This window comes from Sinocyclocheilus rhinocerous, unplaced genomic scaffold, assembly GCF_001515625.1.
Source record: "Sinocyclocheilus rhinocerous isolate Xijiao unplaced genomic scaffold, SAMN03320098_v1.1 scaffold370, whole genome shotgun sequence".
In the NCBI taxonomy this organism is placed as follows: Eukaryota; Metazoa; Chordata; class Actinopteri; order Cypriniformes; family Cyprinidae; genus Sinocyclocheilus; species Sinocyclocheilus rhinocerous.
This window is the reverse complement of record NW_015670897.1, coordinates 503,834-520,705: the sequence shown is the minus strand read 5'-3', so window position 1 is coordinate 520,705 and position 16,872 is coordinate 503,834. Positions and strand designations below refer to the sequence as shown.

At 34.9% G+C, this 16,872-nt stretch overlaps 1 protein-coding gene across 1 annotated transcript in view; it reads right to left on the bottom strand.

Annotated features, from left to right (window-relative positions):
- Window positions 1-16,872, bottom strand: part of LOC107734346 (peripheral-type benzodiazepine receptor-associated protein 1-like) — a 64,810-nt gene that overhangs the window by 46,287 nt on the left and 1,651 nt on the right. Inside the window, exons 2-6 of the mRNA XM_016546280.1 lie at window positions 16,641-16,835; window positions 13,510-13,638; window positions 10,990-11,166; window positions 9,950-10,102; window positions 775-936 (exon numbers count right to left, since the gene is read on the bottom strand). Of these exons, the coding sequence (XP_016401766.1) occupies window positions 775-936; window positions 9,950-10,102; window positions 10,990-11,166; window positions 13,510-13,638; window positions 16,641-16,835 (816 nt within the window). The remainder of the gene's footprint in view (window positions 1-774; window positions 937-9,949; window positions 10,103-10,989; window positions 11,167-13,509; window positions 13,639-16,640; window positions 16,836-16,872) is intronic.

The window sequence follows — 16,872 nt, the reverse complement described above, 5'->3', positions numbered from 1 at the left end:
ACAAAATAACTCAAGGAATGAATGCTATAGTTTTATTTTTCAGTTCCTTAAAATAACTAAAATTTTAATATGAATTTAAAAAAAAAAAAAAAAAGGATGTATTCATTTATTCAAATGTCTTAAAATTTTACTAAATATTTAACTTAAAAATATGTACATTAATCGATTCTTATTAATTAATTGATCAAGTAGTTTAATTGGCTCAGTGGCATTTACTTTTATTCATTTAGCAAATGCTTTTATCCAAATTGAGTTACAAATGAGGAACATAAGCCAAAAACAAATAATAATTAAAATATGTATTTAATACAATTGTAATAAATAATAAACATAAGTGTCATAAACAATAAAAACTAATATTTATTTATAGTTTAACACTGTAAAGCTGCTTTGACAAAATCTGTATAGATGACTTGTTTCGTTTTTTTTTTTTTTCAACAATTCAGAAAATAGCAATTTCTTAAATATGATAGAATATTTTACAGCTGAACAAAACTAAAAAAAATTCTACATATGCTATGGGATTTTCAGGATTTTTGAAGATTTTCGTGTCTTTTCCATCACAGTTTTTAAACCGACGGTGAAAATCTTTTTGCATATTTTTGCCCATTTAATTCATATATTTGTCCCAGGCTCCCATGAATTCAGGTATTTTGGCATTTTTTTGGGGTATGGTGCAAAATCTGTGCATATATAATTATTTATATATTTGATGTCAGTGGAAATGTACATGCAAACAGTACATCTCTATGTCTGTGATCATGTGACTCTTACCAGCAACTGAAGACGCTCTTCTGTGGTCTGCTCTTCCTGGTGGGTGGAGCCTGTGCCCTGTTCGGGCTTCACTTGTGTCTCTGACTCCTCCCCCTCTGCAGGAGTCTCCTCCCCTTTAACAGGGGCCTCATCTACTACTGTGGGCGGGGTTTCAAACGCAACCTGAAAAAAAAACCAAACACTTATAAACTGCAACCAAACACGCAGCAGCTGAGGGTCATGCATGCTTTATGATAATGCATGTGCTGAAGATGACAAGATACTGGGCAAAGCTCAAAGAAATATTTCACTCAAAAACAAAAAAGAAAAATCTTTTTTTTTTTTTTTAATACATTTCTTTAAATCAAAAAAATTTATAATTCTCATAACACAGAAAATAAATTCCAGATTCAGACATTTTTGTTTAAAAAAACAAAAAAACAATGAGACAAACACTACCGTGATGTAAATGTACAATTGTACACTGTAAAAAAGATTTATGTAAATAAAACAAAGATTACTAAAGTACATTTATACAAAAAAAACTCTTTCAGTTTTTCTACTTCAAAATTTCATGTCTAATTCAATATGCTACTTGCCATTTTTTTTATTATCGTTTGTGAAATTTACCAGCAATTTCTGAAATTTGCTATTATTTCAGTCAATTTTGAATAAAAATAGTTTTTACAAATTTTTTCAGTGTAGTAAATAAATAAACAAATTTCTCCACTTTACAATAGTGAGAATGAGATTTTTTCACATTACAGTACTGATAATTTAAGGACGTGGTGTCATGAATTTTTCATGAAAGTAATTATAAAGCAAACATTTTTTTAATGTTCTTAAAGTCAACAGGAAACGTGAAACGCAATCCTTTTTACTTCCATAATATGACCTATTTCTGAGTAAAATGGCATATTTAAGAAGGAAAAAAGTGTAATAAAAACAGACATTTCGTGTCAGTTTTTGTGAGATTCGCACTTCTACAGTCATTAATAAAGCCCATTTGGCTAGTTTTTGTCAAAAGCATCAGTCATGGGAAAAGATGACATTTGCTCTCAGCTGGTCTTTACTCAGCAGGTTAAGGGTCAAATGCCTTAGCGGCTAATTTTAGTGACCATACCTACTTACGCTCTCAAAGCCACGACTCAGTAACAGGATCAAACAGCCAACGAGGAGCCATCCGTCAGCTTCGTCAGCATTCAGACTCATTAGCATCACACACACTCTCACTTACATGGCCAAACTTCAGCTGTTAGATAAGTTATATTCTACCAAGAGAGATCCATAATGATGAGGAATATTGTGTGATTTCATCAAGCTATAATGACTGAGTGCAACAGTCCGCTTCAGGAAGTTCAAATCCCATTCATGCTCACCAAAGAGAAATTGAATAATAAAGCATTAACCTCTCAAAGCAGACTTACCAATGATAGAAGCTATTGAAATCAAGTCAGTGATTTAAAGTTTTAAATGCATGTTTATTTTGTAATAAACTTCAAATATACTGTTAACTTATAACACAAAAAAGTCCTGATGCTTTGCAAAAAAATGCCTAATATTACATAATTTGCTAAGTGCTATGTTTAGAAACACAAATAAAAACTTTCCATCATGTAGTTTTTTTTTCACAAGAACGAATATTTTTTAAATTATATATATATATATATATATATATCACTTATCAAAAAAAAAAAAAAAGCAGTCAAATGTTTCAGTTTTAATGACGAAAACAAGTATCCATAATGTATTATTTAACTTACAATATGCAAAGGAGTGGAAAAATATGCTCAAATACTCCATTTAATTAAAAAAAAACTTTACAAAATAAGCAATCTAGATAAATCCAGATAAATCTGTCATTTTCTGTGTCTGTTTGGATGCAGTAAAACTCCCAGAGATGTGTCAAAAAACCTATGGCTTATGTTTGCATTTTCTTCTGTCATTGACTATAATTCTAACCTTGAAATCAGGATTGGGCATAAAATAATGTCATGCATGGGAAAATGGGCTGAGAATTGATCAAATAGTTGAAATGTGGCTCAGATCCAGACAGGAATCGTGTGCTTGTGGTGTTTCTCTGTTGATTAAGAGAAAATGCAAGACGAATTCACCTTAAAAATGGTTGTCAAAAGCAAAAATTCATATTTTCATACATCATATTTTGTGAGAAAATGCAACGAAAATGCAACGTGCTCCAGCAAAACAGACACTATTTTTGCAATCAGCAGCACAAAATTAGTAAGAAATGAGTATTGGATTTCATTCAGGCTGGTGTAATCAATGAATGCCATCATGAAACACTTGATATTTCATAAAATAATTTTTCTAAATTCCAGAAAATAATTCTGGAACCAAGGCTGCTGAAGAAGTGGTTGTAATACAAAATCTAAGCGACAGTAACAAGCAAAACAAGTTTACACAGCAATGCAAAATGATAAACCTGCCTGAACCGCTCACAAGCAGCAGCATAAAACCCTCATTAGCTCAAATTGAAGGCTTATCACACGCTATTCCACATGCGGCTGAAATCTCCCACATCTGTGGAGGCCCAAAATGATTTACATGATGAAATAACCAAGCAGAACTGAGTGACTAATTCTATTATTTTTCATTAGCACACTTTAAAAAATCATTTTGGAACTCGTAAATAAAACAAATATTATTGGAATACGTTTTACAAGAAAATAATATTTCAGTCTTTATATAATTTACTAGCAATTTATAAGTGAAAATTGTTTCTACACCAAATTTAGTTCAGTGCATTTGGGATCTCATTAGCAGTTCCTTTTCTGAATGTCAAAGAAAATGGAAAACGTCAAATTAAGAATTAAAATTTTTTATTTACAATGCATAAAACGGAATAATTCTGTAGTGAATAGAATAACACACATTTCACAATTGCACAAATGTCGACAATTTCGCAAATCTGTCATAAGACATAATATTCCAGTAACATTTAAAGCCTTTATGCATAATGCATTATAAAGGTATGCACACTGTAAAAAAAATTCTGTAGTTTTTACAAAATAATTTTGGCAGCTGTGGTTGCAGTATAAAACGCACGGCGCTTTCAAGCTATTTAAAAGCGACGGAAAGCGAGGAAAAGAGGGAAAATTCAAACTAACTAAAAACGAACAATTGCTTTACGCCGAAATACCACAATTTCAAAGTGAAAGTAAAATGCGCACGCTGCTTTTACAAGCTATTTAAAAGCGACGGAAAGCGAGGAAAAGAGGGAACGCCCCGCCCCCGCGGGGATACCGGTATTACCGGTGTTGTCACACGTCGATTAACCGGTGGGAAAATGTCCTCACCGTCACAACCCTAGTTGTAATGCATTATTACATATATATTAATTAATAATTGTAACCAAAATTAAAATGCATTATAATATTTAAAGGTTTGTTTTTCGTGTGTTTTAATGCATTATATTTTCTAAAGGTGCAACAATAAATAGATAAGTATTATAATGTATAATAACTGCTGTTACAGTTATTCATGAGATCATACAATGCATTATAAGGTGCATTACAAAGCATAATTAATGCATTAAAATTATTTTATAATGCATTATACTGTATATAAAGGCTTTAAGTAAAGTGTTAGCAATATTCCTTATAATTACAAATAATCAGATCATGCTGATCTGATGAAGGTCATGAAGTTGGCTGAAACGTTTATGGTCACGTCACATTTATTACTATAGTGCTTTATACAATACAGAATGTTTCAAAGCAGCTTTACAGTGCTAAGAAAATGACAGTATTAAAGATCTTCGACTATTCAACAAATATGATTTCTGCTGTAAAGCAGCTCTAAAAATATAACAGCGTCATTATTTAGCTTGACGAAGAAATATAAAGAAATAAAGTCTGTTTGTTAAGTGAGTGTGGTACTTTTCCTCTAGTGTGAGATTTGTGTTTTTTGAGTTGAATCTCCTCTACTTTTGACTGAGCATTTTGTTTTTGTCATCTGATTTTAACACAACCTGCAGTGGAAATGATCTGACATTTAAAGGAAACGAGTAAAAGCGCAGGAGTGGCATCTAGCCAGCTGACCAGGCTCACACTCCAGAGTCCCTGAAACACCCGTATAATGACAGATCTGTGCGTCCACTTTTAATTAAACTGTCAGACACATCCAGCCGCAATATTTAACTGCTGGGAAGCGCTGGATAGATGATCAAAAACACATCTTAAATGGACAGTTCACCCTAAAATGAAAATTATGTCATAATTTACTCACCCTCAAGTTGTTCCAAACCTGTATGAATTCTGCTGAAAACAGAGGAAGATATTTTGAAGAATGTGTGAAACCAAGCAACTCATGGTCCCCACTGACTTGTATAGTATTTTGGGGACCATCAACTGTTTGGTTACCAAAATATCTTCTTTTATGTTCAACAGAAAAAAGAAACTCTTACAGGTTTTGAACAACTTGAGGGTAAATGATGACAGAATTTCAATTTTGGGTCTCTTAATCAAAGTGCATTAATCAAAGATAATACATTAAAATACACTAATCAAAGATTAATCAAAGTACATCAAGACAATGGTTTTGTATTACAAGTTTTCTGAAATGTTATGTTTAAATATACAAATGATATATTATCTTACATTATTATTATACATTATTCCCATACATTTCCAGAACTGAAATCCGAACATCGGATGAAGTCTTGTTGAATTTTGTTGACATATTTTAAAAGGATTTACAGAGAGGACTTTCCTTTTATCACTCCATATATCAGAAAATACTGTCAACACTCTTTAAAAAAAAAAAAAACATTTTCACCATGTTTTTAAAAATAAAATTAAAACAATATTTCCGGTATATGACATATGAACAAACCCCTCTGTAAAACCCTTCAGAATATAGATAGGAATAAAACTGTTAAGTTTGGTATATTTAAGTGTTGCTGAAGTGGAGAAAAACTCCTGACTTATAAAGATATGTATTGGAATTGAAATCTACAGATGCAAAAAGATAAAGTGTAATAAAATTAAGGTTTAATTGTGTATTTTTGATGTTTTCACTAGTCTGAAAGAAGACATGATATGGAAGCAAAATTGCCCCGTGCATGAAAAAACAATGATTTGCCTGTAGCATCTTGCCTTAAATAGCTGATGAATTAAATATTCTCATGAACATTGCATTAAAGTTATGAACAAGTCTGCATTTAAGTGCATTTCTGTGTTCATATGGTCCCGAAAAGACCCTAAACGCAACAGTGATAAAGCATGTAAACAGAGCAACTCGTACGTAATATATCACTGAGCTCATAAATGGCAGTACTGTTTCCTGTGATTATGCATATTTTAAACCTGGCATCTTGTTTCCGTCCCAGTCATTAACCACAACACGCTAATTGCTATTGCTAGTCACCGACAGGTCGAATTATGGCGAGGTCTCGATCTAGAGAACACTTTGTTAGACAAAAACTTGTCCTGAACAAAGATGTTCAACAGTTTCCTTTTTCCTAGAAGTTTAAATGTGCATATCTGCTAACCGTTTGTCAACTTTTAGTAAAACACTAGCATATAGACATTAGCTGTAAAGCTAACATGCACAAAACTCCCATTCTGATTACATGAGATCTGCACTGATAAACAGTTATGAGAGTATTCATCTTTATTCTACATTTAAGGCAAAACTAACCCTCAAATTACAGACTTTATGGGTTAAACTGCCTTATACTGAGTCCTCATGCACAGGCCTGCTGGCGGCTAAAGCTAACACTTGTTCACCATCCAATCGGCTGCACCTTTAAGAATGAAAACTCAGTCAAATAAACTGATCTGAAACCGAACCTTCGGTTTAAAGGGGTCATATGATGCTGCTAAAAAGAACATTATTTTGTGTATTTGGTGTAATGAAATGTGTTTATGCGGTTTAAAGTTAAAAAAACACATTATTTTCCACATAGGTGTGGCTAACTCAACTTTTATAAAGAATATCTCTTTGGATTTGAGACTTTAGTCTTTGCAACTTTACAGATCTTCTTTATGCACAAAGAGCTTGTAACACTCTAAAGAGAAAGGAAAAAATGAAATCGCATCATATGACCCCTTTAAGCCTTATTTTATTTGCACTAAGTCGGTTCTACGCCATACGCCGGCCTCCGTTCGCTATAAGCACATTGCTGTAATCCCTGTGGACTACTGAAACGGGTAACTAGATCACTTCTTTAAAAAGCACCTCAATGGATTGGCCTGCCTGCCACTGGTTTGCTTTTATAGCACATGCATTAAATGCATTGACTGTCTTCATGCATCTCTTACTTCTGCTATTGCAATCTGTTTGCATATTCAAATTCACACATCTGGCTGAGCCGAATTGCTGTAAAACACCAAATTTTGTAATGCATCATCCAAACTAGACCTAAAAGTGACTCTTCTGTAGCTATTCTTTCATGCGCAATAATGCACGCATTTTATGCATGCAAAGACAAAACTGAACAAGCGAGTTTTGAGAAGCTGGAAGGGCCGTAATCATATGCCAGCGCTCGTCTGCTGATGAGGACAGGTGAGTGTTATAATCGCTCCTGCGCTGACGGCACGCACACTTACACTCTTCAATCTCATATAACACTTGCATGTTACATCATTACAGAATTCATGCAATTATCACGGCTACATGATGTGTTCATCTCTGCAACAGCTCAAAGTATGAACACATACCTACATGTAAATGTGACCTACCCCTGTCCTGTGAGCCGATGGAAAGCAAAGTGTCCGCGTGTGGGACGGCTGCGGGAATCTTTGGTTCGCTTTGGGCTGAAGTCGTAGTTACCATCCAAAACCCTCTCAACGCTACCACGGCAACAGCCAGAGGATTATGGGACCGTACCATTCTGCTGTCAAAGGGGATTAGAGCGCACGCAACATGGCCCCTTTCTTTCTCTGTGTGTGTGTGTGTGTCGCAAATGACCAGATTACCCTGCACCGCCATTCTCATCCAGGCTTTACAGAGACAGTGAGGACAGCTGAGATTGAAACTTCAAATGGTCATTAAAGTGAGTGCAACATAGACTAGCAGTCAAAACTGGACATTTCACTAACTAACCTCAAACATTTAGGTAGAAGCCTTTTGCAAACATATACACACAATGTACATATGCAAACAAAATTCATATTGACGAGAAAGACCGTGTGTTAACTGATGTAATCAACCTGATTAAGACTTAAAGGAACAGTTCACCAAAAAATGAAACTTTGCTGAAGATTTACTCACCCTCAGGCCATCCGAGATGTAGGTGAGTTTGTTTCTTCATCAGATTTGGAGAAATGTAGCATTGCATCAGTGTCTCAGCAATGGATGCTCTGCAGTGAATGGGTGCCGTCAGAATGAGAGTCCAAACAGCTGATAAAAACATCACAATAATCCACAAGTAATCCACAGCACTCCAGTCCATCAGTTAATGACTTGAGAAGAGAAAAGCTGCGTGTTCGTAAGAAACAAATCCATCATTATTAACTTATTAATAAGACTTATTAACTTTAAACCATTGCTTCTGGCCAAAACATGAGTCCATAATCCATAATGAAAAAGTAAATTTTCTGTTGTCTCTCACATTAAAATCCAGCCACATATTTGTTTAGAGCTGTTTTCACTTGTAAACGGTGTTTGATCTGTGCAGATTTCTCTCCTGATTCAGACGAAACTACTTTTTCACTGGAGGAAGCGTTATTATGCATTATGGTGGTGTGGATTATTGTGATGTTTTTATCAGCTGTTTGGACTCTCATTCTGACAGCACCCATTCACTGCAGAGCATCCATTGCTGAGACACTGATGCAATGCTACATTTCTCCAAATCTGATGAAGAAACAAACTCATCCTAATCTTGGATGGCCTGAGGGTGAGCACATTTTCATTTTTGGGTGAACTATTCTATTAAAGGTGATCATTTTTGCAATACTGAAAGCACTAAACTAGAAAAAATGGTCATAAATTTAGCTAATTAAACACTCCTACTGCACCTGCTTCACCCCTAATTACCATTGGCCACCAAACAGATATTCCCACCCCAAACTCACATCATTGGTTGAGTCATAGTTGAGTATTAAATTGGTATATGGGAAAGCATTTTCTCTCTCTCGCTCTCTCTCTCACACACGCACACACACATGGACACACACACACACACACACACACACACACACACAATACTATAATCCCACAAATCACACTTACCCAATCAAAAGCAGCGCTGAACACACAATCACAAATCCTATTGTATACTTCAGTGCATTTTTCACTTGCTGTAATGAGAGAATAAAAAACAGGTTTATCAAACTGTATTCATCAAGTCATCAATCCGTGATAAATTACACTTCATGTAGAGAGGGGCTTTGGGCTGGAGTATAATTACATATTTGCAGCACTTAACAGTCAGGAACACAGTGTCCACACACACACACACGCACGCGCGCACACACACACACACGCACACACACACACACACACACACACGCACAAGCACAATAATCCGACTCCTGACCAGCCGCTTTCACAGAGGAAATGACTCTGCCCAGGAAGAATCCTCTAGATATCCTTTTATATCAATGACACTTCAGAGCACAGAGAAACGGCCGAGCAGTAACAGCATTACAACAGTTTAACAGTGGATTGAGAGGATTACGCCAGACTGGTTAGTTTGATGCAGGCCAGTGGTTTCTTACACAAGGCAACCGACCACTAAAATAATCTAAACTAGACTAATTTTCTAAAATAAACTATACAAAATTAAACAAAAATTCCCTTAAAATCAAACCAAGAACTGCACATTAAATGAACATGTACACTGAGGGCTGAATAGGAAAATTAAAAATTTGACTTATTGGTTATTATATATTTAACTAAAACCATAAAAAAAAATATATTTTTTTGAAATATTTTTTTTATTATTGCATTAATTTTTATAATAAAACTAAATAGGCGTGTTTTAAAAAATCGCAAAAACACAATATGAAAAATATACAAATAAAAACTACTTCAAAATATTAATAAAAACAATAATAATATCTCAATAATACTAAAATAACACTGCCATTGACCCATTTAAATAAATAATATTTTTTGGCAAAATAAGGAATAAAATATGTCTTTATGAGTAAGCGTTCCTGTGTTGTATCAGAGCGTGTTTATTTTTGCTCAGTGTTGGGAAACATGGGCGTGTTTTTGCTCTCACCCTGCCGTCTCTGTCCTGTCTCTCTGAAGGGCTTTCTGCCATCACACTGCTCTGGTCTCTGGTGGAGGTGACAGACAGCTGCCTCTGCAGACGCAACACCTCCTTCTGAGACTCCTTCAGGAGACGCTCAAACTCACTGACTCCCACAGGACCCTGAGAGAGAGATGCGAAGATCAAACATCTCAAAGACATTCACAGCTTTAGGAGCAGTTCACATAAATAGTCCTGCGGTGTGACAAATGAATTTCTGTGCCAGGTTCAGACTCCAAATTTATGTCCATGTACTTAAAGCGTGTGCTCAGTAAATGCTGACTATGTGCAGTACATGACATCTCCAGCAGGTGGTGACAGAAGTCATAATAATGAAAATGCATGAGGGAACTGAGAGCTGATATACATAAGCAAGTGCACAGAAATCCTGTTAGATATTTAGCAATTACAAACAACAAGTTGGTCAGATATTTTAAGTTTTTTAACTGCATGATATCTAAATAAAAAAAATAAAAAAATAAAAATACAGTACAATACAATAAAAAAATAAATAATAAAATTAAATAAAAAAATAAAATTAAATAAAATTAAATATGGCTGACTAAAATTTGTTGGCAAAAATCAACACTGAAGACTCTGAAAAGGAAACTGAGATCTGAAATATATGAGCAACTGCACATAAATCATTTTACTTTTTGAAATTATTACAAATAATGCAGCTGGTCAGATATTTGAATATCTTTTTAAGAAGAAAAAAAACAATATGAACAACAGAACAGATCTATTCTGATTCTGAAAAGAAATGAATAGCCATAAGCCAAAATAAAATAAAATAAAATAAAATTAAATTAAATTAAAGGACTATGGCTGACTAGAAGTTTGTTGGCAAAAATCAACTCTGAAGACTCTGAGAATTGAGCTATAGCTGAGATTCTGATGCAAAACAGTCATAATTAAACTAATAGTACTAGTGATGTGGCAAATGGCACTCGTTAAAGATGTCGAATGGTTTCTGTAAGAGAGATGCACTCCTGTGTGTGTTTGTGTACCTTCCCCTGTCCCTGCCGCGTCTCCAGCTGTCTGCACTCCTGCTGCAGTGCTGCGATCTGTTTGTCTTTACACAGCAGCGTGTCTGCGTGCTGCGCCAGGTCTCTGGCTCTCTGACGGGCAAATGCACGCTTGTACTGCTCCACAGCGCCCACTTTCACCGGCATCGGAGTATTTGCCTGGAAACAGCCGGAGAGAGACAGTTTATAGAGAAATCATCTACAACAACTACAGTCAGTGCTATGAATTACTCCAGCTGTCAATCACATCATTCCACCAATCAGAAATGACTGAGAGGACACGCCTTCAGATAAACCAGCCAATCAGATGCTATTCTTGGATTTTCTGAAGGAAATATCAGTGCTTGCAATAAATGCAAGAATGAAACCAATCACAGTTCGATATGTACATTTCACAAATGATGTCATCACTGATTGAACAGTTTAAAGGGCCGTTCTACTAAGTTTTAAATTATGATCACTGTATTTCTACAACAATAGTGAAGTCCACCACAACTATAATGATTATGACATTTTAATAGAGTTTATGAAAACATAAATTAAAGGGAAAAAAAAAGGTTTGAGCAGAATTGCAAATTAAAAAACAAAAAGAGGAGGAACTTTAATATAGTGTTGACTGTAAAACTTGGTCTGGATGCTAAAATAGTTATCATTATAGTTATCTTTATCTTTAGTTATCATTCTTGGTTTGAACGGACATTAAAACAATTTCTACACTTTTTTAAATATAACGTTTATAAAAACAGACACAATATCTAAAGCTAAAATAATAATAATTATTATTATATGATTTTAATTATTATTATTATATAACAATTAATTATCAATGATTAATTATATTATTATTATAATTATATTTTTAACTGCAAATAAATAACAATAAAAAGAAGAGGAACTTTAATATAGTATAGTGAAGTCAAGTTGACTTGCACTGTAAAATGTTTGGGCAAATCAATACAACACTCCTCTGGAAACACTGTAAAATATCTGAAGTATTTTAACATCTGAACTATTTAAAAGAACACAAACTAAAAGACAGAATCAGCTGATCTAAGAACAGAGGACGTGCCTGTAGTGCATCCGTATGTCCAGTGTGTGTGTGTGTGTGAGAGAGAGAGAGACAGGACTGATACAAGTGTGTAACAGGTGTTGTGCTGTGAGCGTCAGTCATTACCCATGAGCACCTGGGAGCTGACAGGTGGCCGTACAGGTGGACTAGAGTTACAGTGTAACAGACATACAGAGGGGTGAAGGGCGAGGATTCGGTGTCTTTATGTCCAAACTCTCTCATTCACACATACACACACACACACTCACGTCATCATTCTCTTCTCTACTACAGCATTGTGTATAGTACCGTCTGGTCTTATGTAACCAGTTTTGTCGCTCTACATCAAAAGCTCAATGTCATTGTGAAACAGAAGCTTGTTTAAGAATAGATCTGCAATGTATTTAACTAGTCACAGTCATTCAGAACAAAGTCAACAGCAAGACAAGTCATTAAAAGCTCTATCTGTGCTTTGGCTTTATATTTGAGACAAAAGAGAGCAATGAATGAGCCATGAGTGTGTTTGATTAGTAAACACTGGACGGGTTGGTCAGGTCAGGTCAACTGCTCTCTATTGTATTGTTCAGACGCTAAAAGACAGGATTTATTATCCACCAAAGGCAAAAGGGCAGATAATAACAACAGTCCAGTGATAAAATAAAGAAATAGTTTCATCAAAAATGCAATCATTTAGCCATCCTCTATAGCTTTGAAAGTGTAAAGTGCATGTAACGTCGTCATAATGACACCTAAAAGGAAAATCCAACCTAAAAAGACTGACTTTACTTTTACACTGATGAATGAAATGCATTTAGGGCAAAAAACAACAGGTGTATGGTGTAAAAAAATGAACTAATTGATATCAATAATTCTCCAGTACATTTTGTGGTACAGTTGTGTTCTATTACAAGTTTTCTGAAATGTTATGTTGAAATATGCAAATAAAAAAAGACATGATCTAATTAAATATGCACTAATTTGCATAACAGAAATCTAAACGCTAATTAAAGCCAGGTTCGAAATTCTTGTCAAATACTGTCAACAGCCAGAAAAAAAAAAATAATAATTTTACCATGTTTTTAGGAATAATATGTTGTATAAAATCATGTGAGTGTTATGTAAACAAACCTCTCTGTGTAAAAAACAAACCCTTCAGAATATAGATAGGAAAAAAAAACTGTAAAGTTTTGTGTAAGTGCTGCTGAAGTGAAGACAAAACTCTTTAAAGATATGGGTTTGAAATGAATTCTACAGATGCAAATAGATATGTATTTTAAATGTGTATTTTGAATGTTTTATTTCCACTAGTCTGAAAGAAGACGCAAAATAGCCTTAAAACTGACCCATGCATGAAAAAACGATGGTTTTGCCTGCGGTGTAAGTGCTAAAAATCCTGCTGTGGTGCATCAACTCCACACACTAAATCATATGAAGACGCATAATTGTGTACGCACCACTTTCAGGTTGGCTTCCTGTAGTTTTCGTGCTCTGTCCTCCAGACGTTTGGCGATGACGGCGAGTTCAGTGTTCTTCTTCCTCAACCTCTTCACCTTCTCCTCCGTCTCTGGAGAACTGCTCTTCCTCTGAGGAAACACGGATATTGGACAACTTGATTTGGAGAACAAAGAAAGAATTTGAAAGACTGAAAGCAACATTAAAGATGTTCAAAGTGGTGAAACATAAACAACAGATTCAGGCCTAATAATGCAGAGTTTGTATTTAAAAATTGGATATTTAAAAAAAAAAAATCGGGTCACACCAGGACAGTTTGAGAACTGCAAACAAGTGATTAAATATGGAAAAATGATGTAAAGAGATTAATAATATAAGGCAGTGTTGTTTGAGTATCACTGATAATTACTATTATAGTTTTTTGTGTTTATTTTGAATTACATTTAATTTGAATATTTTCTGTTTTGACTTTAATTTTAAAGTTTTAGCAATTTTGTTGTGTTTTTTGTCATTTTTATTAGTTTTTTTTTTTTAAATATCTCTATATAGTTTTTGTTAATGTTTCCTTATTAGTTGTAGTTTATTTAGGTTTAGTTATTCAAGCACTTCAAGTGGAACTACATAAAATGAGAAACGTTTTTAATATTCAATTTAATTTCATTGAATGTTTATTTTGTTTCAAATAAATAAATTTGGTCACACTTTAGTTTGGGGACCGATTTTTTAACTATGAACTATGACTTTTGCCTCAAACTCCTAATTTGCTGCTTATTAACAGTTAGTAAGGTAGTTGTTAAGTTTAGAATTAAGGGATCTAAAATATGCAGAATAAGGCATTAATATGCACTTTATAAGTACTAATAAATGTATTAGTAATATGCACGCTAATAAGCAACTAGTTAATAGAAAAACCCACTAAATATGACGCCAACAAACAATTAATAATTCAAGACCTCAACATTAAACCATCAAAAACGTCAGAAGAGGTCCATCAGTGCTCCTCCCTCTTGATCTTTTTTCTCGTTTGCTCTTTATTTCTCATCTTGTAGGACTGACTATCCGCCCGCTGGCGAATCTGAAGGGTGACAGCTTTGATTTCAGCAGAGCGTGTGTTTTGTTCATGTCATGCCAGCTGGAACTGCTGTCACTTCAGGGTGGAGGGTGTTTTCAGTGCATACAGCATGCAGGATTTTTGCAATGCAATGCAATGCTTTTTGTTAAAGAAATTAATACTTTTATTCAGGAAGGACACATTAAATTGATCAAAGGTGACAGTAAAGAAAATTTCAAATAAATTATTTTTTTATTCATCACAGAACAAAAATGTATTAAAGTTTGCACAAAAATATGAAGCAGCGCAACTGTCTTCAGCATTGATAATAATCAGAAATGTTTCTTGAGCAGCAAATCAGCATATTAGAATGATTTCTGAAGATCATGTGACACTGAAGACTTGAGTAATGATGCTGAAAATTCAGCTTTGATCACAGAAATAAATTATATTTTAAAATACATTCACACAGAAAAAAACTTATTTTAAATTGTACTAATATCTCACAATATTCCTGTTTTTTTCTGTATTTTTAATCAAATAAATGCTGCTTTGGTGAGCAGAAGTGACTTCTTTCAAAAAAAAATAAAAAAAAATAAATAAAAAACATTTAAACCGACCCCAAATCTTTGAACTGTAGAGTAAAATACAGTTTAATTATAGTAAATACAAATACAATATGTACACAAAATGTTGAATTTAAATCATGCAAATACACACTATCTACTCAAAATCACTAAAATTGATCTGAAAACATAGAATATGCATTATATATTGAAGGATGTTGGTTGTATTTTAAACTGACCACTAAACCACTTCTGAGTTAAAGGACAATTCGAGTTTGTTGTCACAAAGCATCACAACTACAGTGCTCCAGCTTCAACTTCACTCTACATTGATGCCTTTGCAATATACACACAGCTTCACAGCACAAGTTAATCTGCTTTTATTGAATCACAATAAAACACAACACACCGCTTTTGTTGGTGTCAATTGGGTGTTACTATTGCATCAGATGAAATACAAGCCAGCCGCTCATCCTACTGCTAAATCTGACTGTACAGATGCCAAACCAGACGTCTGCTGAGTGCAACTGGGATGCAATCGCTCTAGAGCCGATATGCATGATCATATTTAGAGCCAAAGAGACAGACACCACAAACACCCGGAGAAAAGATGCCATCTTCATCCACAATGCAGGGCTGCGCAAGTCATTTAGCAACAGTACTCTCAGCTCTGTGAATTCATACATACTGTATTAACATGCATAAGACTGCAACGCAGCAGGACACACCGAACGCAGCAGCAATAGCGTGCAGCTAAATTCTCCATCCAGGTATAAACGTTCTTCATAAACCTCATCTGAGAGAGAAACCGTCTTTGACAGGACCTCAGTAGCAGCATCTGCCGCTCTCTCTTTCTCCTCTAATGAAACCAGACTACAGCTCAGGTCCTGCTCAAATCTCCTGCCAAACGTGAGAGACTCTGTCTTTGCTGCTTATTAACAGTTAGTAAGGTAGTTGTTAAGTTTAGAATTAAGGGATCTAAAATATGCAGAATAAGGCATTAATATGCACTTTATAAGTACTAATAAATGTACTAGTAATATGCACGCTAATAAGCAACTAGTTAATAGTGAGAATTGGTCCTTAAAATAAAGTGTTAACAATTTTTTTTTAGTTTTAGTTAAAAAGCAAAAACTATATATAACAAGTTAATCTGCTTTTATTGAATCACAATAAAACACAACACACCGCTTTTGTTGGTGTCAATTGGGTGTTACTATTGCATCAGATGAAATACAAGCCAGCCGCTCATCCTACTGCTAAATCTGACTGTACAGATGCCAAACCAGACGTCTGCTGAGTGCAACTGGGATGCAATCGCTCTAGAGCCGATATGCATGATCATATTTAGAGCCAAAGAGACAGACACCACAAACACCACAAACACCCGGAGAAAAGATTCCATCTTCATCCACAATGCAGGGCTGCGCAAGTCATTTAGCAACAGTACTCTCAGCTCTGTGAATTCATACATACTGTATTAACATGCATAAGACTGCAACGCAGCAGGACACACCGAACGCAGCAGCAATAGCGTGCAGCTGAATTCTCCATCCAGGTATAAACGTTCTTCATAAACCTCATCTGAGAGAGAAACCGTCTTTGACAGGACCTCAGTAGCAGCATCTGCCGCTCTCTCTTTCTCCTCTAATGAAACCAGACTACAGCTCAGGTCCTGCTCAAATCTCCTGCCAAACGTGAGAGACTGCGTCTAACGAGACACGCGCCCGCTGCCAGGACGTCCAGAA